This window comes from Scyliorhinus canicula, chromosome 6 (assembly GCF_902713615.1).
Source record: "Scyliorhinus canicula chromosome 6, sScyCan1.1, whole genome shotgun sequence".
In the NCBI taxonomy this organism is placed as follows: Eukaryota; Metazoa; Chordata; class Chondrichthyes; order Carcharhiniformes; family Scyliorhinidae; genus Scyliorhinus; species Scyliorhinus canicula.
Window position 1 is genome coordinate 127,791,462 of NC_052151.1, and position 27,253 is coordinate 127,818,714.

Below are 27,253 nucleotides of genomic sequence, written 5' to 3' on the forward strand. Positions count from 1 at the left end.
AATGTGCAAACTCCACAAGGACAGTGACCCAGGGCCCAGATCGAACCCAGGCCGAGCATCCACCTGTTATCACTTGCACAAAGGGAACTTTTTTTTAATGGTATCTGATTTTATTTCCTTCAGATTAGCATATTCTTGTGATCTCTGGGGCGCTTAGTCTGTTTTACTGTAAATCAAAAGCATCAAAACTAGGCTATTTCATATTTTATGTAATTTAATTAGGTTCCTCCTCAAATACCTTACCTCATGCAGGGCACTCCAACACAAATCATTAAGTGGTGCCAGAAGCATGAGTTTCATTGTGGTCTGGATATGTAGTAGACACTTTTTGGGACATGAACATTTGAATACATTTAATACCTTCCTCTGGGCGGTGGGAACTGATCTTTTATACCCTTTCCTGAATGCTCAACAACCATCCCCGCAGCACGCCCTGCCCCCATTCCCCACACACCCACCCCACCTCCCTGCATCCCACTTGGTATTATTCTCTTTTATTTTCTCTTCATCTTTGTTTGTACACCTCCTTTATGGCTTAGCAAACAGAAATACATATGGTTGTCCAAATGTACTCTCAGCATTTCACTGAAAGCAAAACCGGCTTAAGAGGAGAGTCATATCTCTTTAATGCAATTACAGAAGGAGAAATGAGTGTTGCCTTGCTGACGATACCCACATCTTGAAAAGTGAAAAGAAAACTCTTTCACCATTCACGTTATGTCTCATAACATTTTATTATTGTTTGCCTCACTGCATTAGTAAATCATTGCTCCTCAGAAACTTTGTGGGTCTCAATTTACCAGTATTGTATCATTTAGTTGGTACTTGTATTGAGGAGTTGGTACTTGTACTACCCAATGTGCAGTATTTTACATTTATCAGTAACCTTTTCTTCCACAGCTTTCTCTATTTTATCATCTGCAAACTTGCCCATCAGCTTCAAGAATTTTTAAAATTAAAAAAAATAATAAATTTAGAGTACCCAATTCATTTTTTCCAATTAAGGGACAATTTTAGCATGGCCAATCCACCTAGCCTGCACATTTTGGGTTGTTGGGGGCGAGACCCACGCAAACACAGGGAGAATATGCAAACTCCACATGGACAGTGACCCAGAGCCGGGATCGAACCTGGGACCTCAGCACCATGAGGCAGCAGGGTTAATCCACTGTGTCACCGGTGCTGCCCCGGCAGCTTCAAGAATGATGACTTGTCCCAGCTACTGGCTGGACTAACAGAAGCTTTGCCGCAGGATATCAGAGTGTTTTCTTCCAAGGATGAAGAGAACTAAAAATGTCGATCTTGCTTTATTGTTGCTGTACCCCCTGTTACTTATGATTAATGACATTCAACACTTCCTCAGTCCTACAACTAAATAAAGCTGTAAAAATCCATATAACCACATGATGAAAAATGATCGTCAAAAAATGACAACTGAAACTATAATTTAATAATCACTCTCTCCTTTGGTAAATGCACAGGATTGGCAGTTGACAAGTGGTGAAATCCATTACCCTCAGACCTGAGGGATGAATAGAAGACAATGATGAGGGCATAAATTTCCCAACCAAGTTGTCAGAGGCTTGAGAAAAAGACCACATACCTATTTAGTTAATAGAGTGATTGCAAGAGTTTCATCAATTCAGTAGTAGGCTGAGGTTTTCAAGCAAGTTTGAGATTGGGTTTTAGTGAAAGGGATGAGTTACTTATCTTGTTCCACTATAACTGGTCTTTCAGCAGGAGACCTACATCCCAGGTCAACTTTACCTTCTGGAAAAAGTGTGAATTAATTCTGAACAATGCAAGTAGAACCTTATACAAGAAATTAAAAACAATTAAGTGCAGGTCATAGATCATTGCTTAGGTAAGGAAAGATATTTAAGCATGATTGACAGTTTTGACAATAACTGAACCAGGCTAAATGACACACAATTCTCCAATAATCTGTTTGAGAACAGAGAGAACTTGTTTCAGAACAAGTTCCAAATATTAGATTTGGCTGGATTCAGATTTTTGTTTTGTTACAGCCAGTTAATTTATGATAGGAATGTTTAAATGATCTTTTTTCTCTAGTTTAAGTGAAAGGGATTTATCTTCATATACTTCCCAACCAGTCACAACCAGTTCAATGTTTTGACATTGTAAAGAAATCCTTTGTAACTTACTTGGTAATCCTGAGGTCTGCCTGCACTGGGTTCCATTTTGATATCAGGCTTTGACCTGTGAATAAGTGCAAAATAATTGAATGTTCATAATGAGATGATGCCTGATGAGGTACGTTGGTGTGCTTTTCATTCATCATGGTTCGCTACAAGTTCAACTGGGATCAACAATATCTTCTTCTGTACTGTATTTCCCTTCAATGGGATGTTGGTAGAAATTAAAGTGTGAGAGGAAGCTAGCTAGAAATGTAAAAACAGACGGCAAGAGTTCCTAGAGGTATTTAACAAAAAACAGAGTAAGTAAAGTGCTCGTTGGTTCTCTAGAAAGTGACACTGGGGAGTTAATAGTAGATAATAAAGAAATGGCAGACAAAATTAACAAATATTTTGCTTCTGTCTTCACTATAGAAGATACAAAAAACATTCTGGTAATAGTGGTAAATCAGGAGGTGAAAGGGAGAGAGGAACGTGCTGAAATTAAAATCTCTAGGGAAATGATACTGGGCAAACTGATAGAGCTGTGGGCTGACAAATCTCCAGGCCCTGATGGATTCATCCTGGGGTCTTAAAAGAGGTGGTTAACGAGGTAGTAAATGCTTTGGTCTTAATTTTCTAAAAATTGCTAAACTTTGGAAAGGATCTACTGGAAAGTAGCAAATATAAGCACTCTATTCAAAAAGGCTGTTTTGCATCGTTTAACATTCTCCTTGATTAGCTTAAGGCATCTGAATTTGTGTTGGTGAGTACCCTGCTCACCAAAACTTAAAATAGCTGTAAGCACCTCTTCAGGTCTTGATCTTTGGAACTTCAATGAGATAAAGAACCATGGTCCTCAACAGCTATCCATGGGTTGGTAAAAAATGAATAATTATGGTAACTGCTGGATCAAATAATTAATCAATAAGATTCTGTAGCTAGGCTTATATATCAGCTACATATTCAGAGACTGGATATCATTTCTGATTGTGAAGGTGTAGGCACTGAGGAATGGGGCTCGTATGGCCATGACAATGTACTTTACTTTGGGAAATAAGATTCTTTTGTGCTGGTGTCTGTTTTATAGGAGGAAATTGATGAAGTCAGCTCCCCAGATGAAAAAGACGCCTGGGATTTGTATGATGTAAATCTGCACTATAGATTGGGCGCTGTGGCACATTCTCATTGTTGCTTCTAAGAACTCTAGTGACGTAAGTGCTCAATGCAGCAGTTACCTTCACAGTTAATGACCAAACTGCCCCAATCCTGAAAATGTTTTTGCTCTGGCCAGAGAGAACAGCAATATTTAAATATTGACTCATTGTGGAATCAAGGGGGCTGATCTTTCTTTGCTCTTGGGATCATGCCCTATTCTCTGAGCATAAATGCCAACAGAAAAATGAATAGAGACCTATGAGAGGCAGCACGGTAGCATGGTGGTTAGCATAAATGCTTCACAGCTCCAGGGTCCCAGGTTCGGTTCCTGGCTGGGTCACTGTCTGTGCGGAGTCTGCACGTCCTCCCTGTGTGTGCGTGGGTTTCCTCCGGGTGCTCCGGTTTCCTCCCACAGTCCAAAGATGTGCGGGTTAGGTGGATTGGCCATGCTAAATTGCCCGTAGTGTCCTAAAAATTAAGGTTAGGGGGGGGGGGGGGTTGTTGGGTTACGGGTATAGGGTGGATACGTGGGTTTGAGTAGGGTGATCATTGCTCGGCACAACATCGAGGGCCGAAGGGCCTGTTCTGTGCTGTACTGTTCTATGTTCTATGTTCTATGTTCTATGTTCAGAACCTGCCTCCGTTACATTGCCCTGAGATTCCTTGGGCTTCCTCAAAGTGCCTCTTGAGAGTAATGGAAGCAAACAAGGTGTCAATATTCCCTGCCCTCCTGCCTCAATCTCCTATGGTTGCAGATGAGAGGAAACACAATAAATTGGGATTGGGTCTGAAACTGCCTGAAACTCTTCAGGCTAGAGGCAGTCAGGTAGCAAAGCTTGTAGCTGCAATTGTGTGTGTGTCTATTCCGTTTTAGTTCTGCACCATGGATGCAACTAGGCCTTGTTCATGGTCATCAAATTCAACGATGCTCTGCCTGTTGAGAACCCACATTCAGAATCCTTTGCCTATGTTCAAGCATGGTTGCCTCGGCCTGCTTATATAGATGGATGTATAAGGTTGTCTTTCTCTCCAGAATTTGAAAAGCGATTGGAAAACCAAAACATGTAGCTCTTTTCTAGACAGGGTACAACAACAGTTTTGTGGCAATGAGGCTATAGCAGTTGGGATAAAGAAATACTGCAACAAGCCCAACTTGGCAACTATGCTCCCAGGCAGCATCTATTTGAAGTGAGCACTGACTGCCTGGAATGCTTTCCAGGTGCTCGAATTGGATTTGGGTTTTTCTAGAGCTTGCATGCGGTCAGCAACTTATCAAGAGATTGAAGACTGTAGCTGCATTGTACTGTTGTGAGACTCTGCTGGCATTGTGGCTTTATGGAAAATTTCATTACCCTGTCTTATTTTAACAGAAGCAGTATGTGTGAATAATTATTGGAATAGTACAACTCTAAAGTAATCTTTAATCTGACACAAAGGTATTGTCATGTGAGAGTACCTGTAAGAAATGGGTGTTTATCAAATAACTGCAGTGATGTCAGTGTGTGGGTGGAGCTGAGCTGTGACTCTGCTTTTACTTTCGCTTTGAGCAAAAAAGCTGGTGTGCGTCTGTGTGTTTTAGTTTCGTTTTCAGATTTGAAGAAGCTGCAGTCACAGAAGAAGGTGCATTGATCTCTCTCTGCAATCTAAAGACTGTCTCCAGATCATTTGAGGATTTCAAAGTAACACCTGTTTCTGTATAGAATTTAAACCTGTTATCTTTCTGTAAAAAGGGTCTTTTGGTCTTCTGGAATGTTGTTAGGAAAGTTATGAAGGGTTACTTATAGAATATTGTATCTGTGGGGATTATTGGTGTTGATAGTTGTTAAGATGTTGACTATGGGCTTATAAAGTGTTAACTAGATTCATAAATAAACATTTAAAAAAAAGTACTTTCGATCCCTGTTTAGATCCCTGTAAAGTAGGCCCTTGTGCTCCCCATAACCACAATCTATTAATGTGGTGGGTCAGGTGAACTCCATGATATACTTTGGTGTTCTCTAAACCCTGGCCCGTAACAGTATGTAGTTCAATTACCTCTTGTTTGAGACATTGGTGGTGACTGCAGTGACAGACGCCAGTGAGATGGTGTCTGGGTCCAAGCCCTTACCAAACCGCATAGCTTTTCTGTCCAGGTCTTCTGTTTCCAGAACAGCAGGTTCATCTGGAAGAGTCAAAGCAATTTCTGTTTAATCTAATGGAATCAAAGCTCCACACTTTTCCCTATAACTATTTTCCAATCAGAAGTATTCTCCCAAATCACATTTTCTTTCAAAAACCAGCAATCAAATGTATTGGGCCAGAATTTGTTGTCAAATTAATGATAAAGCTTACAGTGCTCACTGTTGTTTGAGGGCGATGATCCAGTGACTTAAGGTGAGGGGCAGATGAGTGATTAAATATCTAAATATCTAAACGTTGTCGCCCAGGTTGTGCCATTTCTCCTTCAGCTTTGAAAAGCATCATTTCACTATTTGCCACAACATTGAATTGGGTAAAGTTGCTACTGTGAATATGAATTAAACTCGCCCCAGGAGGCTGGGATTTTCCGGCCTCGCTGTGGTGGGGCCTGCTGCAGGGTTTGCAGCAAAATGCAGAACGTCCATTGACAGGGGAGGGGGGGGGGGGGGGGGGTGCGGGAAGTAAGTAAGTAAGTACCCTTCTAACAAGGGAGCAGAGCTTTCCGTTTCAGGGAGCGAGAGATTGTTGAAGGCTTGATCCACAAAATTAGTACAAATAAGGGACGATTGATGGAATGGCTGTAGAATGGCGAGGATTTTAAAAGATCAGGAGCACCAGCTATAGGTTCAAGGGACAGTCCAATGAGAGCTCATATCGGAGTTCTGAAGGAGAAGTGGAGCATATCAATGGTTGTGGGAAGTATGTATACAGCACCTGAGTAGAAATCATTCAACAGTGTTACAGCAGCATCCAGAGTAGAATGGAACTGCAGGAATAGATCATCCAGTGCAGAGTGAAATGGCCCATTGGAGGAGTGGAAACTAATACTACAGAAATAAGCCAGATATTCAAAATGGAGGTCGCCCATTCTGAACATTCGCATTTGTTCTCATAGTTGGGGAGGAGATGAAAATAATACTTAAGATTCACAGCAATTATTCAGACCTGCAGCATGCTGAGGAGGAAGATCATTAATGTCTCTCTCTGACAATGTGTGATTTTGGGTGAGGAGGTGAGATAACTTACATGAGGGTCTGAATTTTCAGGGTGGCGAGTGCCCAGTGCCTGCCATCTTGAGTGTTGGCAGGAAACGCACTGACAGGCCTGCTGCCATTTCATACTCAATTGAGCCTTGACTGGCAGCAGGCGGGGCATCCGTCCTCCCTTGGACGGATCCTCCCATCTTGGAGAGCTGTCGGCCAATCAATTTGGAAAACAGCTGTCCGAACGCAGGGCTGCAGTGTCCCTCGATCAAGATTGTTAACTTCTTCTATTCAGCACCCTGATCCAACAGCTGCCTGCCACCTACAATTTGAGGCCGGGTGGGAGAAAGTCTCTGAGTGACCATTATATGACCACTTAATAGGGGCCATGGGCAAGCTTCCTATCTGCGGCCTTGTTCACCCTACTGTGAAATCGCGTCTGGGTCATGACGAGCAGGATCCCGGAGGGAATCCTGTCCATGCAATTTTATGACCCTCCCCCGCCTTGCAATCTGCCGGGGTAGCTTAAAACTCTGGCCTAAAAGAGAACGGAAGTGATTATTTTGCTCAGACTAAGGGAGGAGGAGGTGAGAGACGGGTAGAATGGGACCACTCTCATTGTTAGCACCGATGACGAATAGGATTTAGTTCTAGGGTGACATTAGCTAGAATAGTTAAAATCTATTTCATGGGGCTTAGGCAAATGATGGATGCATTAATTTAACAGGAAATGATCAAAGTGGGACTGAATACTCGAATTGAATTAAGTTAGTCAGCAGTCACAACTGCTCAGTCAAGTAATTTGTGGGACAGAATTCCCCGATCGTTCACTGGCAGCATATTTCTCTGATCCCGCTGGCAGAGCACCCCTGCCCATGAGTTTCCTGGCAGGCCGGGGTGCCTTCAACGGGAAATTCCATTGATAGTGGCGGGAGCAGAGATTCCTGCTACCAACGAATCGAGTGCCTTCTGCCACCCAGAAACATGCAGCTGGGGACAAGAGAATCCCACCTGTGATCTTTTCATGGTGTTATTAGGTATAGTCAGAATGACTTTGCCTTACAATGCCTACACATTGGCATATCTTTTTTGCCAAATTGAAATGGCTACCTTTTCCCTTTTATATTGTATGATCCATTGAATTGAATGTAAAACAAAGTTAGTCAAGGCATGTAGACTGAGGAACGTTGGGTCAAATTTAAACTTTGATCAGCTGAGCAGCGTACAGGCTGAAGAAATTCAGAGGGCCCAAATATAACTGTATAAATAGTTGGGTTTTGAAGGAGTTCAATTTCTTTTTGTAAAAAGGTTGGCGGAAGCCACAGAGGTGAGGAACCACCGTCATACTGAACAGAATGGACTACTGCAAAGAAGTGTACCGACAACTCAACAACCAGGAACACTACAGACAGTTACCCGCAGATCTGACCAAAGAACACACCCGCCAACTCAGCAGACTGATCATTGGATCCAGACCTTCAGAGCACTCTATGTGCTCTCATCCCACATACTCCCTGCATTGGAGATCTCTACTGCCTCCCGAAAATACACAAGGCCAACACACCAGGCCGTCCTATCATATCAGGCAATGGGATCCTGTGTGAGAACCTCTCTGACTACATTGAGGGCATCTTAAAACCCATCGGACAAGAAACTCCCAGCTTCTGTTGCGATACGGCTGACTTCTTACAGAAACTCAGCACCCATGGACCAGTTGAACCAGGAACATTCATCATCACAATGGACGTCCTGATACTCTACACCAGCAGCCTCCATGATGATGGCATTGCTGCAAAAGCCTCAGTACTCAACACCGACAACTGCCAATCTCCAGATGCAATTCTACAACTCATCCACTTCATCCTAGATCACAACATTTTCACATTCGATAAGCTCTTCATCCAGACACATGGAACAGCCATGGGGACCAAATCCGCATCTCAATATGCCAACATCTTCATGCACAAGTTTGAACAAGACCTCCTCACCGCACAGGACCTTCAACCGTTGTTATACCAGATACATTGATGACATTTTCTTCCTTTGGTCCCATGGCGAAGAATCACTGAAACTACTACATGATGACATCAATAAGTTCCATCGCACCTTCAGACTCACCATGGACTACTCTTCAGAATCGGTTCCATTCTTGGACACACTCATCTCCATCAAGGATGGTCACCTTAGCACTTCGCTTTACCGCAGGCCCACGGATAACCTCACGATGCTCCACTTCTCCAGCTTCCACACTAAACATATTAAAGAAGCCATCCCCTATGGACAAGCCCTCTGTATACACAGGATCTGCTCAGACGAGGAGGAACGTAACAGACATCTACAGACACTGAAAGATGCCCTCGTACGAACGGGATATGGCGACTCCTCGATCGACGGTTCCAACGCGCCACAGCAAAAAACTGAACCGACCTCCTCAAAAGACAAACACGGGACACAACCGACAGAGTACCCTTCGTCGTCCAGTACTTCCCCAGAGTGGAGAAACTTCTTCACAGCCTTCAACACATCATCAATGAAGACGAACATCTCGCCAAGGCCATCCCCACACCCCCAATACTTGCCTTCAAACAACCGCGTAACCTCGAACAGACAATTGTTTGCAGCAAACAGGAGAACAGTGACCACAACACCACAGAACTCTTTCATGGCAACCTCTGCAAGATATGCCAGATCGTCGACATGGGTGCCACCGTGACGCGTGAGAACACCAGTCGCCAGGTACGCAGTACATACTCATGCTACTCGTGTTGTCTACCTCATACGCTGCAAGAAAAGATATCCTGAGGCGTGGTACTCAGCGAGACCATGCAGACACTGCGACAATGGATGAACGGACACCGCGCGACAATCGCCAGGCAGGAATGTTTCCTTCCAGGCGGGGGACACTTCAGTAGTAAAGGGCATTCAGACTCTGATCTTCAGGTAAGTGATCTCCAAGGCAGCCTTCAGGACACGCGACAATGCAGAATCGCTGAACAGAAACCAATAGCCAAGTGCCACCAGCATGAGTACGGCCTCAACCGGGACCTTGGATTCATGTCTCAATACATTCACCCACCAACATTTGGCCTGGGCTTGCGAAATCCTATCAATTGCCCTGGCTTGATACAATTCACACCTCTTTAACCTGTGATTATCCCTCTCTCCAGTTGCACCATCTGGACCTGTAAAGACCTAATAACCTGCAAAGACTCGTGTTCAAAGTATCATCTTACATCATTGAATTTGTCTATAGATGTGTTTGTGGAACCTACCTCTTCATTCATCTGATGAAGGAGCTGCGCTCTGAAAGCTAGTGATTCAAAACAACCCTTTTGGACTTTAACCTGGTGTTGTAAGACTTCTTACGATGTGCATCAGGCAGGAACCTCCAAGTGAGCCTGCAGTCAGAGGTCTGCTGGATCCAAGGGCCCAGCTGGGTTACAGCCTGATGCTAAGCCTATGGAAGAAGTTTACCCAGAGCTGATGGAGATAATAGGGAACACCTGGAACATTCACAGGGCGATCTGCATGTGCATGACAAGTTTGCTGGGGCCCTCCGGCCCCAGATCCCCAGAGGACACCCGCCAGGGCACTGAAGGCCACGGAACAAAGTAAGCAGCTGGCTGCCTCCATCTCTGAAGTGCATCCTAGGGAGACACCTAGATGTAGCAGTAGAGCTAAGAGGGAATCGAGGATCACTGAGGGCACCGGGGGAGGGGAAACGAGGGGGTGAGGGAGGGTGGGGAAATGTTATACAAATTAAACATCCTCGAGCACAACCAGTACCCCCCCCCCCCCCCCCCCCCCCCCCCGGGCCAGGCACTCGCTCATAACGTCACCTGGACCGGGCACTGGTCCCCTCCCCATGGCACTCACCCACCATCCGGCCATGGAACTGTCCCCAAAGCTGTTTCTCATTCCTTGGGATGCCAGGCAATGACACACATTCTAAGTGGCCTGCCCACCCACGGGAATCCACTTGGGTTGTGTGGTGTTCACTTAACCAGGACTGCCAATTACCTATCAGCAATAGCCGTCAGCCACATGGCCAGAAGCCTCAGCAGTCGGTGGGGATCATGGGTGGTTGGTGGGGCAGAAGAGCAGGGTCAAGGGTTGCCCCCAGAACGAATACACATGATCCAGGGGTAGGTTAATGTAGGCTTACATTAACACTGCAATGAAGTTGCTGTGAAAAGCCCCTGGTCACCACACTCCGGCGCCTGTTCCGGTACACTGAGGGAGCATTCAGAATCTCCAATTCACCTGACAAGCGTTGTTTTCGGGACATGTGGGAGGAAACCGGAGCATCAAGCAGACACAGGGAGAATGTGCAGACCCTCCACAGTCAGTGATCCAAGCCGGGAATCAAACCTGTGCCACCCTTCACAGTGATATGTTTACATTTTTACTTTTTGGTTCATATTTCTCAATGTTTCTTCATATGGGTCACTAACTAAATCACTGTTTGCAAACAATTTACTGCAGTTCATTCCGTGAGAGCTCAGCTCTTTTATTAACGCCATTAAATCTGGACTTCATTGGAATTCTACCAATTCAGTGTGAAAGAGTAATCAACGTTTAGATTGTCTTTACCTCCATGACCCTTCTTATGGTCATCTTTAGCATGCCGTGCCTTTCCCAGCTTCATTCCTGAGAAAACTCCTTTGCCAGTTCTGTAAAAAAGCAGTTTTAATGTAAATGCAAATCATATTCAACAGAATGGTATGGCTGTGATGTATCCATCCTGGCTGCAGAGTTTCCATTTCATTGTGTTGGTTTGAATGGCGCAATGCAATTCAGTCAAAACCATTATTACTGGCACAGAAGATCACAGAATATTAAGCATTATTTATGTTCAGCGCAACTTGAGCTTATGTTGTAAGTTTAAAAAACTTAAGCCTGAAGCAGGCCCTGCTCAAAAAACTGCCCACTCCCTTGAGATTCTGATAATTGCAGGTCTTCAGGAAGGCATTAAAATTAAACTGATTTATTGTTTGCAAGGACTGCAAAAGCATTAAGAGGTTTTGTCAATTTTATTTTAATTTACTAAAAACTGACAACAGCTCCTCATAGCCCAGACACCTTCTGTTCCCTTGCTTCGAAGCTTAAACATATAGTTGAGGTTTTTGATTAACTGTGCAGACACCTGTTCCCTTCCTTTTAAGTTTCAACAGATAGCTGAGCTCCTTTAATAACTTCAAAGGTTTGAATCTAGTCAGCTCTAGAGGCTTTGTTTTCATAGCTGTGAAAAATGAATGCTTTGTTACATTCTAAACCATACTAATAGGTTTAATCAAATCTCGTTATTCATGTTTGTCTGAGCTCCAAACCCCACCAATAGATTCAACTCAGCAAAGGTTGTTGCCACAGCTGTCCAACAGGCTGTGAGTTTGTTTAGCTCGACAGTCTTATGACCACTTGCAGTTCATTCCGTGAGAGCTCAGCTCTTTTATTAATGCCACTAAGTCTGGTTGTTATGAAGTAGCTTTTTAATGACATTGTTTATTTTTAGTTTCATGAGTACTCAAAGACTTCTGAATGTTATTGTAGGGTTAAAGAGTTCAGTACATAGTAGATACTGGGGGAGTGGACATGGGGATGAGGGGATATGGGCATGAGGTATGGAGAGGGTTGCTAAGTGCGAATGAGGGCTTGGGAACATGGAGGTAAGAGGTGAGGGTTGAGAAGCAGAGGACCTTAAACTCAATCACTGAACTGGGCTGAGTGGATCTTCTAACCTGCCCACCTAATCATACTCCCACCTGTACCGTGCTTGTGGCACAGTTGCACAGTGGTTAGCACTGTCACCTCACAGCACCAGTGACTCAGGTTCAATTCCAGCCTTGGGTGACTGTCTGTGTGGGTTTTCTCCGGCTGCTCCTGTTTCCTCCCACCATTCAAAGATGTGGTTAGTTGGATTGGCCATGCTAAATTGCCCCTTAGTGTCCAAAGATGTGCAGTTAAGTGGGGTTACGGGGGTTGGGCGGGGTGGTTTCAGACTTGATGGGCCAAATGGCATCCCTCTGCACTGCAGAGATTTTATAATTTCTGCCTGAGGCCAGCTTCTGAAGGCAGTGGTCCTGACTCCAGCCTATCCTGCCACCCCACAATGAAAATGCCAAGGTTGGCACTGCCAGGAGGTGGGATTGTGACATCAGGAAATGGTATGACTCAAGATTCCCAACTTGAAGATGAAAACCTGGGCCTAGGATTTGTTTGGGCTTATTACTGGTCTGCACAATTTTAACGTACGGTAAAATATACGTTACAATTGATCTGCCCATTTTCCTTTCCTCCAACAAGGGGTTTGCTACATTCACAAAGTACATCATTTAGTAGACAAATTCCCAATTGATTCTTAGCAGAAACACTTAAGGGAAACAACAAGAATTGAACCTTGAGCCTAAATTTTAATTCAGGGTGAGAAGTAGGCATGAGTCACGTGGAACAAATCCTCAAGTTATTTGATGTGTATTATCGGTCATAATACGTCTCGGGCCTAATTTAATATAAGAAGATCGACTGCAACCCAAACCAGTATTAATGTTTTCAGGTTTGTGGGCAACAGCTGGAAAGTTCACAATCAGCACTGTGGACAGTCAGGTAGGTGATGCTGGATGTGGTGGTTGAGGAGGGATGGTCAGGTCGCTACTGAAAATGCCTTTCCAGGCCCCACAAGGAAACCATTTTGAAAAATGGCTGCTTTTTGGTCCTTTTCTGGGCTGCTGTTCTGTCATGCCAGGATTCTCTACTGAGGCTGGCAACAGTGCTCCAACCTCACAACACAAGTTAAAATAGCATCAGGATCTGATTGACATAATCAAAATCCAACATTTTTATTTTAAAGGGCCTTCAATTGCCTGTGACAAGGGCCTCACTTCCCCCAAAACGTGGAGTTAAAATACCGACTGTTGTGAGTGACAGGAAGTAGGATACTGTTTCTTTTTTAAACCACCATATGGTCCATTCTCATTGAGTGTTGAAGGTTAACATCATGCTTCTTGACTTGGGGCTGATCCACTGAATAGAACCCAAAGCTTCTCCATTAAATACCATCCGTAACTCATTTCAAATGTTCCTAACTTACCTTTAGTAAATTGTCATTAGGTTTTTAGAATCACATATAATTTATTCTGAATAAAAATGTAAAAATTCTTAATATTTTTGTTCATGATATGTAAGGAAGCTACCATGTAAGCCAACTCAAATGATGCACAGTACGGCAGTAACACAAAAGCTTTTCAAAATCTAATTTCTGTCACTATCTCAATTTCAACTATTTGTTTTGTTGAAAAAGTATCTCTTAAACTTGTCTATGAAGTGCAGTATGTATCAAAATCATATGAAACAGTATTCTGAAGTATTAAATGGCAGCAATAAAACAGGGGAGCTAAAATTAATCACAAACGAATTGTCGGTTAGAAAACCAGTCGCGTTAGGAACCCGAGGATACATATCTCAGCATCATGAAGGCTGCTAAATCGTACTTTAAATAAGCTGGTGCTGGCTTCTTATAATAAATTTTTTTCCTTAATCATCTATATTTTGGGTTTCTTTACTTTGAAACAAAACAAATTCCTCCCACAATAAGTGCAACAAATAAATAGAAAGTTTCTATTATCCCAGATAATAGAAAATGCTTTCTGCAAAGCAATATTTGAACGACAATTGTCAAACTATAGTACTAGCAGCTTTTAAACAATTATTGTGAAGGAGCCAGTCTTCCGTGTTACAAATCTTGGACATTTTTTGCAGCTAAAATATTAACTTTTTTCTCTTGATGACATTAGTCACCCTTTATTCATTAGGTTTATCACCGTTAAGTAACTAATACTGTCTTTGTTTAATTTACCGAGCATTTTTTTGTGCGAATGTAAAGTCATCAAAATCACTCATAATTTTCATTTGAGGCCATTGTAGTGTCTGAATATATCAAATGAGTCTCACAATGAATGAACACATAGATTATCTTAATTAAGAGCTATTCACTTAAAACAATGCTTAACAACATCAAATCCCTTGATGCCAGATCACATTAGAACAAAAGTAAAACAAATTCCTCATGATATCGATTTGTTCGAGTCCTTCCATTAAGTTCTTTGGCAAATCCAGCTTAATCCTCAGTGGACCTGATGGCACGTTTATTATCATTGTATGAACTTGGTTCATCAATGAGGTCTCATCTTTTTCTTACAGCAATATTAGATCAAAACAGTTTGTCTCAAATGCAAATTGTAGTTTATTGTTGAAAAGCAAATACAAAAATATTCAACAATGCACATCTCAGGAGCATTGACTCAACAGGGTGACCTTTTCAATTTTGGAAACACACAGACTTTCTCATTGTCAGAAAGACACGTACACAGCAAAAACATTCTTAATTCCTGTGTTTTGTTGAGCAAACACTACATGTGCACTGTTTTGTTGGATTCATCATCTCAAGTATTAAATGCTACTACGACCTAAAAAAAGTTAAATAGCCTAATCCTAATTTTAAAACATACTTTGTGGATAGAACGCAGTTAGATGATTTTAGATTCTGGCATCTACTTTCCAAAATGCATGAATGTTACATACCGTATAAAAACGTTGCTTCTTCAGTTTGAATTTCTTGCACCCGTCAAAATTTCCAGTGGAAAAAGCAAAAATAAAGAAATTCTTCAGAATGTATTGCCCGTCTTACTAATACTCAAACCCATCTTGGTGGTGATATTGATGAAACTCCAAGAGAAAGAAAAAGCAACAAATGGAAAATATATTTTTAAAAACCTTTAATTGGGACAGAGGCAGGGGACTGTGCTGCTGTGAGAGGACACCTGATGAATGTTGCATGAGATGGAGAGAACCTGAGACTCTGAAAAGAATGCTTAGATCACTTACTCACACTGGCACCATCCTCCATTTCAAAGGCAGCAGTGACTCATACAATCTTACAGCCATAATCATCCATGAAATAAAATTAAACATTTCCAAAGTCACTTTCCTCTGCATCACTTCAGAATATGATTAAATCCTACCATTTCTGCTTACTATTCATTATCAAACATTAAACTTTTTGCATTTAATATTATAACATGGTTCGATATTAAAAGTGCCTGCCAAATAATTCCTTGCCTCAACCTGCCCACTGTCCGTATTTACCCCTATTTCCTCAGTTGAATTGCTTATCATCCACTTTAAGATAATCGTTCCTGAAATGCTGTTTTAGATGACACTGAATTTGTAGTTTTTAAAAATCAATTATTTATTGAATCCCGGCTGCATTCTTAATTGATGGCTGATTGTAAATAATTAAAGGGAGTTAGATATAGATTTCCCTGTGTTCAATGTGCTATGTGACGCTCATTGAATTTTGTAACTACTAAAAAGAATATGTTAATTATTGTTTTATATTTTTAATTAATTTGATGGGGAATGTTCATATGGATTACTATTGGATAGCATTTCCCACTTGGTCACCTATGGACTCTCCTTTTAAGAACCAACTGGTATCTGTGGAGAATAATCTTGAACTGAACAAATTGCTGAAGCCATCAATAGGCTGACCTGCAGGTCTTGTGATATTTCGGCTGGGTTTACTGGTTCAGTGGAGAATGCATGGGGTTGCAGTTCTACATGCTGACCGAGGCCCACATTTCACCTCTAAACCAGTGCTGCAAAAGCTGCACTGGTCTTGATTGAGCATTACAAATTTAATCGTGATCTCTAATATGCATGGAGAGGGAAAAAAAACTCCATAATCTCAATTGCTCACAATGGACATGAACAAAACCAGTCCCCTCTCACTACACCACCACCTCCCTCTCTACATTCATTAACTTATTTTACAAAATAATCAAGATGTATGATGTTAGTATCGGTGTTACGATTAAATATTCTATAGAGTATAACAGGTCTTTGCCATCTAGAGTTTGGGGAGGATTATTACCTGAGACGAGCTGCTGGCCAGAATTGGATAGCTGAGAGATGAAGATCGACAAATATTCAGATGTTTTCTTTGATTACATTTGGGGATCAGGAAATGTTCCTGCATAAGTCTTTATTGAGAAGTTTGATAGGGCTCAAAATTGGACACAACATCATCCATTTACTGACAAAACAGGTGCAAAAATGTTTTTATTTCGATGGCTGTTTTATATGCACCCAGTGCACCTGAAATATATCCAAAACTATATTGAGTGGGGCAAAATTTAGGGGCGGATTTCTCCAAAGCCCCTCCGGGTCGGAGAATCGGCATGGGGGGGGGGGGGGTGTGGCATGAATCCAGCCCCACCGCTCCGATGCCTGCTGCCGAATTCTCAGGCGCTGGTTTTCAGGTGGGGGCGGGGATCACGCCGCGCCAGTCGGGGGCTGTTGGCAGCGGCCCCCCCCCCCGGCAATTCTCCAGGCCCTGATGGGAGCGGCCACCCGTTTTCGGCTAGAGCCACCGGCGTGAAATGGACATGGTTCATCCTGCCGGGACCTGACTTGGAGGGCAGCTAGCGGAGTCCTCGGGGGGGGGGGGGTTCTGGCCCCCATGGTGGCCTGGCCCACGATCGGGGCCCACCGATCTGCAGGCGGGCCTGTGCCATGGGGGCACTCTTTCCCTCTGTGCTGGCCTCTGTAAGGCTCCGCCATGGCCGGCGCGAAGAAGAAACCCCCTGCGCATGCGCAGGAAACACGGCGGCGATTCTTCGCATGCGCCAACTCGTGCCGGCCCACTTCGGCCCTTCGGGGCTGGTTGGCGCGGCGCCCGCCAGCGCCAGCCTAGTCCCCGGAAGTGTGGAGTATTCCGTAACTTGTGGGCAGCCCGACGCTGGAGTGGTTCGCGCCGCTCTTGGCGCCGGTGTCGGGCCATTCCGCCAATTGTGAGAGAATCCCGGCCTAGGTGTCCAAGTGGCTGCCCAAAACAGGTGGGAAGTCTCATGAATATGTTATCCCAGCCACTTTTCTCCGGTGTCCTGTTCCAACCTCACTCCAATTCTTCTTCCCCACTTGCCAAGCCACAACTTTCGGCTGATGGGTCAAACTGGTGAACCGCGTCAAGATACAGCCGACTGAAAATATGTTGCTTGTGCCAGAGGTCAGCTTTTGCATGAGCCTCAGACCTCCAGTTTATAGCTTGTTCAACTATTTCAAACCTCAAATTGAGCCTAAACCAATTTCTACCCCGTGGTATCCAATGTTAGATAAATAGGATATAGGTAACAGAAGGGAAAATACTTTCACTTTGTAGTTATCTCAACAACTTCAAAAATCTAACATAGATAGGCAGGTTTCAGAGGGCAAGGGAAGGAAAACGAAAGTTTCTGTAGATGCATTGATATCTCTTTACCTAAGCTTGGAAGTCAGGTCCTGAGGACGCAAAATTTATTCCTCACAATCCAATCAGCATAAGGACTTTTCCTGTCCATGACAGCAGTGTTGTGACAGCAGGGACTATAAGAGAATCACAGCATTGCTTCAGGCAAAGGAAGTTATGCCCCATTAGCTGGATTGATTTTCTTTAGTGCTGCTGAATGACAGAAACCTAGTCGTTAATATGCGCATAGATTTTATCATTGGATGGGTAGGCAGATCCCAGCTTAAATTGGTTGCATTCACAGGGACAGAGGGAGAAATTCTCCAACTCACGATGGTGCAAACGCCAACTGCGATCAAGCAGAGTATCAGACGTCCGGCAACAATCAAGGCCCACGGCAGTGTCGGCAGCAGCCACTGGGCTAGTGCGCGGCCAATTCCAGCCTATCCTTGATCCGTAGTCGCAATGCAGTTGAATTAGCTAATAATTCTTAGAGACTTTTGGCCCTTGGCTGCCCAATAATTACAGTCACCAGGTTTGTAAATTTAAACACAATTACCTTTTATTTATAACAAGAACTATAATGAAATTTGTAGCAAATACGACAGGTTAACTATTAGCTAATTCCTAATCCCCCGCTTTAATATGCTTCCCACCCTCTACACACATGACAGACAAACACAGAGGGGAGGAGAGGGGTGGAAACAACATGTAAAAGGAAAAAGAGTCTTTCTTTATAGATGGTTGTCTTTAAGCAGACCTTCCTTTAAGGTAAGCTTTCAGATCCAGGGCCGGGATTCTCCCCTACCCGGCGGGGCAGGGGGTCCCGGCGTAGCGGAGTGGCGCCAACCACTCTGGCGTCGGGCCTCGGAGAATTCCGCACCTTTGGGGGCTAGGCCCGCGCCGGAGTGTTGGCGCCACGCCGACTGCCGCCAAAACCGGCGCCAACGGCCTTTGACGCCCGCCCCCCGGCATCGGGGCTGGCGAAAGGCCTTCACCGGTTCGCGCATGCGCCGGTGCGTCAGCTGCCGCTGACGCATGCGCGGTAGGGGGTTCTCTTCTGCCTCCGCCATGGTGGTTGGCCGTTGCGGCGGCGGAAGAAAAAGAGTGCCCCCCACGGCACTGGCCCGCCCGCCGATAGGTGGGCCCCGATCGCGGGCCTGGCCACCGTGGGGGCACACCCCAGGGTCCGATCGCCCGCGCCACCCAGGACCCCAGGGGCCCACTCGCGACGCCGATCCCGCCGCCACCAGAGGTGGTTGAAACCACGGCGGCGGGAGAGGCCTCTCAGCGGCGGGTTTTGGGCCCATCGCGGGCCGGAGAATCGCCGCAGGGGGCTCGCTGATCGGCGCGGAGGGCACGCTGATCGGTGGGGCATGATTCCCGCCCCCGCCAATTCCCAGGTGGCGGAGAATTCCGGCCACGGCGGGGGCGGAGAATTTCGCCTCAGGTCTCTGTTTGCAGCCTGTAATGGTTTCACTGTAGATCCACTGAGGTATCTGCAGTTTCAGAGCTACAGCAACTCACAGCACTTTTGGAGAGAGAGAGGGAAGAGGGTCCTTCCCCCGAGTGTTCAGGATTCAAACTGAAATGCTTAGTCTCCGAAAATCATTCCTCTTGAGCAGGATCCAATCAGCAGCTGTTACCGGGCAGAATATGACCTTTTGCTCAATCTATTGGCCATCAGCTAATCAATCGTACTGAGTGCCACCCCATATCCTGGGTGCCGAACAGGCTGAGTTCTCCTGTTTGAAGAACAGCACCATATTTGTTGCAACTTTTTGAATTACTAATTACTAAGCATAAATGTATGTTTAACTTAAAGATACATGTCCTTTACGTATCCAGGGATCAAAATGATAACGGCAAAAATAAATAAAGGGGAAGTAAGGGAATCAACAGGAAGGACCATTACAACAATATGCAAAACCAGTATTTGATTGCATTTAAATGTGATTAGTATGCTTGACCCACTACGCTCCAGGCCTCCCCGATACTCCACCACTATCAGGTGGAAGTTACCCGGGCGTGATTTACTCCAGGTATTTACACATGGAGACCGAGAGAGAAGGTAAGTAAAGTTTGAAAAATTGTTCAAAATGGTACCGCTTGCTGGGGGGTGGCTGCCAGGGCTGGATGGATTGGCGGGGAGCGACTTGGCGACAGCTCTGTGGATTTGGGTGTCCCCCCCCCCCGGATTGGGGTGGCCTGGCTCAGTACTTGTTTTAAATGCACCCATTTGCTACAGGTTACAGGTCCCTGCCTTCTCATTCTGCTGACTGCTCACTTTGACCTGTAAAAGTTCACAGAGCCTCTGGTTATTTGAGAGCTCACCCTCTGGAAACCCTCAGACCCCGTCTGACCCATCAATGGGATTGGTGTGGCAAAGCTAAATCATTGGCACACCAGGTGTTGGCAGTCAAGTGCAGTCATCTGAAGCATAGCCCCACTGCAGGGGAAGCAGGGGAATAGCAGAGCTCACCCCAAACAAAGATGGCATTTGGCACCCTCCCTAGCACACTGCCCTTCTCAGGGCAGAGGCCTCACCTGTGACACTATCAGCTAGCCCATTCCGCAGGATCACCAGCTGTTTCCAAGCCATGCCTCCCCACTAAGCCCCTGCTTCCATCCATTCTGCACCCGGACAAGTTGTCACAACCTGTGTGTCACACCCAGGACCCACATCACACTGCAGCCAAGCTCCCAGCAGATGTACACTTCCCTGTCTCACCCCCATCTGTAGGACCAGCCCACACACAAACCTGTAAGCATGGAAGTGATTGGTGGCACACGGCAACCCTCTCCACCACACAACCAGGTACCACCCTGCTGGCAGGTAACACACGGCCCACCCACAGTATGGCCCACCGCGGAAACAGGAAAGAAGCCACCGAGGCTATCGCTGACATGGGTTGCAACAGCCACCGGTACCCCTGGCAATAGGGACGGGTGGTGAGGATAAAGGCTTCCCCAGTGCCACTCACTGATGGGGACAGGAGTACAGTGTGGAAGGAAACATATTGCGGGAACAGTTGAGGGGTGGGTGCGGGTTTGGGGAGGACATGTGGAGGTTGAAGCTGAAGTACAACTCAGGGTCACCATGTAGCCTGTTGGATCTGGATGGGTAAGGGAATGTTCATCATGCTAACATGTCTTCTCTTTTCTCCCCCTGCAGAGAATGAATTTCAGAGTCCAGCCAGTAATGCTCACTATCTACCCAGCCGCAGTTGCCTTTGTGGACGCACAGAGGCTAGAGGGAAAAGGCCTGCTCAGGGAGGACCCTGCACAAGAGTAGCCTGACCCAGAAGAGCAGGGGCCAGCCAGTGAGGCCCCAACACTGGCCATTCAACAGGCCGAGGATGAGACGCGAAGAAGGTGCGGCATCAGGCCACGTGTATACCGTCAGACACTGTCCTTCAAGGGGATGCCAGGCCACCTGTCCTGCCAAAGACTTCAGCTAACCTGGTGCCAGATGATGTTGCACCTGGCACCCTGGGGGTTTGGAGAAGGATACCCGCGCCCAGTCGTTGTCAAGGTGACGATCGCCCTGAACTTCTTTTTAAATTCTTCCAATTCAGGGGCAATTTAGCGTGGCCAATCCACCTACTCTGCACATCTTTGGGTCATGGGGGTAAGATCCACGCAGACACAGGGAGAATATGCAAATTCCACACGGACAGTGACCCGGGGCCAGCATCAAACCCGGGTCCTCGGCGCCGTGAGGCACAAGTGCTATGCATTGTATCACTTGCCACCCTGCCCTGAACTTTTATGCCTCTGGGTCTTTTCAGAGGCCAAGCGGGGACCTGTCTGGGATCTCTCAGACATCCGCACACAGTGCACCCATGCTGTGAAGGATGGCCTCTGCACCCAGGCAGCAGACTGTAAAAACTCCAATCTGGTCCAGGCACATCAGGATGCCCGGGCAGCAGGATCTGTTGCCATTGCTGGTATGTCCCAGCTTCCGGGGGTGATCGCTGGCACACATGTCCCCCTTCAAGCACCAGCTCATCGGGGGGTGGCCTTCATCAATAGGAAGGGCTTCCACTCCCTGAATGTACAGTTGATGTGATTACCAGCTGCACATCATGCACGTCTACGCCCTATACCCAAGCTGCGCGCATGCAGCTTCCCGGCTCCCTCGGGTCAGGGTTGGTTCTTGGGTGACAAGCGTTACCCGGTGAGTTCTTGGCAATGATGCCTGTCTGGAGACCCCAGACCAACGTGGAAAACTGTTATAATGACACCCATGCAGCAACCAGGAACAGCATTGCGGGTGCATTGGTGTTCTCAAGGTGGGCTTCCGATACCTGGACTGCTTCACTGGGGCTTTCCAATATAGCCCCAGCATTTCGAACTTTGTGCTGGCCTGCTGCATCCTGCACAACATCGCACAGCAGTGGAGGGAACATGCTGGAGGAGGAGGAGGAACACCAGGCCTCATCTAATGAGGAGTATGGCCAGGAAGAACCGGTCATGGAGTCCAGGCTGGCACAGCAGGTCACCCAACGTGTACTTCAGACCCGCCACACACTGACAACGTCATCACTTCCATATTTGCCCACTAGGAGGTCTGGCCAAGGTGAGAAGTTCACGGTATGACAAAGTGGCCTGTCTTTTATTACACTCCTGTTTCATCTTTTATTTCACCTCTGTGTGTTTTGATATACTGAGTGTAGTATGTGTTACTCAAACCTTGGTTGCTGATGAGGTTTTCTGAATCTCAATGAAGAAGACTCGAACTTGTCCAGTAGTAACAAAAGGTTTATTGAGTAACTATAACCATAATTGCGTGAGTTTTTTACTTTAACATTGATACTAGTGATAAGGTCAAGATCTAACTACAGTAACTATGCTTAACTACACTAACCATCTGAGCTAATCTTATACTCCTGTCCTGGTCGCAGTACGCCCGAAAGAGAGAGAGAAACACAATGCGGTTGCTGTTATACCCCTGTTGATCCGGCCCTCTACTGATCATCTGGTGCTACTGATTACACATTAACCCTTTATGTACATGCACATAGAGACCACTACAACCTGAATGTTTACGCCCAGGCCAGGAGCGTGAGTTGGGACAATTCCTGATTCCACAAACCCAGCCTAGGAAAATGTGCCACAGATGTTCCGCCTTTCACTTCCCATGGGGTGGAGTGCCGGTAAAAATGGGAGTCATGGTGGTTCTCCCTAGAATGAGTATACAGGCCGCTAGTTGTGGAGGTGGGCTGGGTGAAAGACCCTCAGTGGTCCGGCACATTGTCAAATATGTATAATGATGTATAAAACAATAAACAGCCTTCCAGTCAACTTAATGCCATCTCATGTTAACCCATGCCCATCATCCTTTGCCCTTACCATGACAACTCAGTTTGTATCCATCATGGGCAGAATTCAGGACTGATGTTGAGATTGAATGAAGTTCGTAAGCGCCTACTGATGAATTGACTATTTCAAAAAAAGCATACTCATTGACAAAAGCCCATTCACTACATTTAACTTCCTTCAAACCCTTATGAAAACAAGCATTTGTGTATTAATAATCCCATTTCAAAGCGTTTACAATCCAACTGTTAACTGACAGACATCCCATTATGATAATGACAGGTTGTGAAATAGCAGGCAATGATTTTTTTAATACTGCAGACAGCTTTTTAAAATTTCTATAGGGCAGACAATGTTAAGGCATTGACATCTTGATAGTTCTTCTGAGAGTTCTCTTGTCAGTTCCAATAAGTTGATGCATTCTTTACACATATTCATGCCTACCTTCAACAATCCGAAACAGCACTTTACCACTCCCAAAGGGCACTTTACGCCTCACAAAGGAGTCCCTGTACCATATCCAAAAGGATACCGTACCTCTTGTAAGTTAAAATATGGAAAGATGTGTCATTTGAACCATGGAAGTCTGGCAATATCTGATCTGAGAGAAACATGAGAGGATACAGGGAAAGATCCCATGAAGGGTTAACAACAGCTGCAAAGAGCAGAATTATAAAATGCAGATAGCCTTGGTCAAACAGGCTTAGCAAACACACAGGATTTTTGTATGAAGCTAAAAACAATGGTTCACACCTTCATTGAAATTAACTATCTTAGTAAGCATCTAGAAAAGCATGGATGAGGGTTTTAGTTGAGCTAGGTGACAAATGTAAATTTTTCAAGTTATAACCAAGTGGACTTTCAGCATTACGCTAAAAGCAATGATTCACACCTTCATTGAAGTTAAATTAGCAGATAGAAAAGAATGACTAGGGGGGCAAATATATAGGCGTGAAATCCAATCTACAATCCAATCTACAATCCAAGTGAAATAAAAGTTACTTTACAATAAAGTCATAAAAACTTAATAACTGTTAGAAAAATATATAAACCCGAAGAAAGGGGTCAGCCAGCAGAGCCAGCTCTCACAGCTCGGTACATGGGAAAGACAGGACATAGCAACCGAGCTAACCAGCGAATACATCTAAAGAAGACCAGATTTTAAAAAGAAGATTGATTGTCAAGTTGGGCCTGAAGGTCCCTTCAACCAAGCAGGAGGATCCAGAAGCAAGATCTTTTTACTTTTCTGTAAAGACAGTGATTACATCGTTTAAAAGAAAAAATATATAATAAAATAACTTAAAAGTTTTAACCTGAAACAGTGGTTATTAGCCTACTTTACTTGCTTAGCAACGCAGGACCCAGGATATCACTGCTACTAAGGGGTAAGTAGGTAAAATTATTCTGTGAAGGTATGGGTTATACCGGGGGACAACTTGAAAACATTGTTTGACCTGAATAGCACCCACTGAAGCCTGCATCGGAGTCAGGGAGTGAGAATCCCTGTTCACCATTTAGAATGTTGGCCCTTTTTGGGATAGGGGGACTTCTAAGAATAGTGGTGAGTTTTCAACAACACTCTCCAAAAGGGTACCTTAACTCTCCAAAGAACTCTGGTATTCCACTAACCAAAATTAGATCTGATTGAGGCAGCTGTACTTTAACATATGCAGTTGCCTCTGTGAAACCCGGATGTGTACATTAGAACCATTCCTCCCCCTGAAAAACTGGCAGAGGTCGGCTTTGGGGCAGGAATTCCAGAATTTCTACTAAGGTGGAGAGACTCCCTGTCAGCACAAAATTCTGCCCAGGATTAAAAATTCACCTGTGTCATTAATTCAGGCCCTCAAGGACCATATTCAGATGGATTGAGACCTGAAGGTTAATTCCTGGCGTCTGGATCTGAGGACCCAAAAAAGAGACCTATAACCTCATGCGAGTGATCAAGGTCAGTGAACATGCATTAGTTCCTATGGCTTCTCCTACCCACCACACCATCAATCTCTCGCGCCACTCAATGCACTGCACCCCATAACTCACCTAGTACCATTCCCTGACACTCAGGACTCAGGTCTAACATTCTGATACTGCATTTCACTCTCACACAACAAACAAAGATGCCAATCTCACACCCACCTCTAGCTGCCTCCACATAGTTTCAACTATTTAACTATAGCAGGCACATCACCCAAAAGAGTGCAAGAGAATCACTTTCATTTGACCCTCTGTCTTGCAGAACAAGGTGTCCATAATAAAAGGGAGCTGAAGCAGAACAAGGCAGAAATAAATGCCTGCATCTTCTGACCCTATGGAGGTGAAAGTTCTCCATTGCCTCTCCAGACACAGAGGAACTGCAATTGCAGCCCCCATGCCTGTTTTAAGCCTTTGGGTGGACAAACCATATATGTCGTTGGTGTCTGAGGCTGACTAAACCCAACAACTCACCATTATATGAGCAGAGATATAGCGTGTCCTTTCAGACACTTCGCAATAGCAAGAATTCTCAAAAATCACTTTTTTCTGCACGCTGGATGCCTGATCCTTCAAAATAACACAAGTCTAAGGCCCAGCTTTCAATTCAACACTTGCAGAATAACATGTAAATTTGTTAAATGACCTGCATGATCCAAATTAGGAAGTCGCTGATGTGAACGCCCTTCTGAAGAGGGGCCAGATGCAACCGGTGGCACAGTTTATCTTTCTCAAAGGATACAAAGCTCATCTAGTGCCACTAGAGGAAACCAAATTCAGGCCAACAACCTTTTTGACATTGTATAATGCGACAAACATTTCCTTTGAGCTCATGGAGCACAAAATAGTGTCTTTCTTCAAACACTGGACTTTTCACTTTGAGAATACAACTAATACAAACATAAGGGCCCAATACTGCAGGTAAGATTATAACAATGGCCAATTCTTGGTGAGGACTGGGGAGAGGAAAGGGTGTTATCAAGCTCTGATAAATCCAAGTGCCTCAGTTTAACATATATTAAAGGAAAAGTACACAACTGATGGAATGATAAGTGGACCTGTCCCATGGACAACCTTTGAACCTGGGTCAAGCTAAAGGCTGCTGCAAACGCGTCATCAGTTTAACATCCTCCCTGCAAGGTGCGGCAGGGGAAAAGGTAGCACACACTTCAGTAAAGTATACATTTTTAAAATATTCATAATTTCATTGGCAAATCCAATTTTAGTTATTGCCCAGCTGATAGGAGAATACTGTTCTTTAAATCAGTCGATGAAACTAACTTTCTTCATTTGCACTTTGTGTTTGGTCACCATTCCGTTACTGTGAATATTCCTGATTACAGGAATCACTATTATTAACTTACATACACAACATTGACTGATACCTACTTTTCTTTGCTTTCTTTTTTTCCCTTTCCATCCGTAGGCTTGAGAACGTCCTTTCCTGTGCTAAATGGCGAATAGACCGTAGAGTGCAGAACAAATTCAGAAATGAGCAACAGAAACAGAATGTAAACAAATGAACTGAGGTTTATCATTACAAATGCAGTATCTGACTCTTCTGTATTTCACCCCCTAGGTACTTGAAGGGATAGAATGTTGACAACAGCACATACCCATCTGTGTTGTACTATTTATTCTATAGACAGAATGAGATGACAAAAATATAGAATTGTTACATGACAGCAGTTGCGTTCCATACCATTATAATAATTTAAGAACAGTAAGACAGAGCCATTTTGTAAGCCCTGTAAAGCCACTGTAAATCGGTTATTGCCAACTTCATTCACAAAGAAAATCTACCCAAAATCTCATTTCCCAGGACCTCAATCAAAATATGATATGCATTTGATTCAATTGCTACGTCATTTGATCCAAAGACCACACATAATTCCCGAGCATTTGATTCAATCCAATGGCACATATCATTCTCAAGAGCAAGTAAAGCTTCCTTGTTGTGCCAGAAACATGCTGATCAAGACATTTCTCTTCAAAACTCTTCCCCCTCTCTGCCCTTTACAATATTATTATCCCCGTCTATATTAGAATAATTAAAAACTCCCATTTTCACCACTGTAGCTTGTCACTATAATTTCCCTGAAAATTCCCCTGAAAATTCTATCCTTGACAGCTATAGGATATACCCACTCCCCAGCATTTTAATACTCTCCTTAATCAGCCTCTTCTCCTTTCCTTCCTCATCTTCCTTGATCACCTCAACTCCA

At 44.6% G+C, this 27,253-nt stretch overlaps 1 protein-coding gene across 13 annotated transcripts in view; it reads right to left on the reverse strand.

The window, feature by feature from the left end:
• otofa (otoferlin a) overlaps nucleotides 1–27,253 on the reverse strand; it is a 500,940-nt gene that overhangs the window by 168,692 nt on the left and 304,995 nt on the right. For 11 of the 13 annotated variants that reach the window (XM_038800135.1, XM_038800124.1, XM_038800129.1 and 8 more), the window contains 4 exons: nucleotides 26,418–26,477; nucleotides 11,048–11,127; nucleotides 5,328–5,454; nucleotides 2,166–2,220 (listed from right to left, as the gene is read on the reverse strand). In XM_038800135.1, coding sequence (XP_038656063.1) covers nucleotides 2,166–2,220; nucleotides 5,328–5,454; nucleotides 11,048–11,127; nucleotides 26,418–26,477 — 322 coding nt within the window. The remainder of the gene's footprint in view (nucleotides 1–2,165; nucleotides 2,221–5,327; nucleotides 5,455–11,047; nucleotides 11,128–26,417; nucleotides 26,478–27,253) is intronic. The other 2 variants (XM_038800132.1, XM_038800134.1) reach the window with 1 other exon arrangement.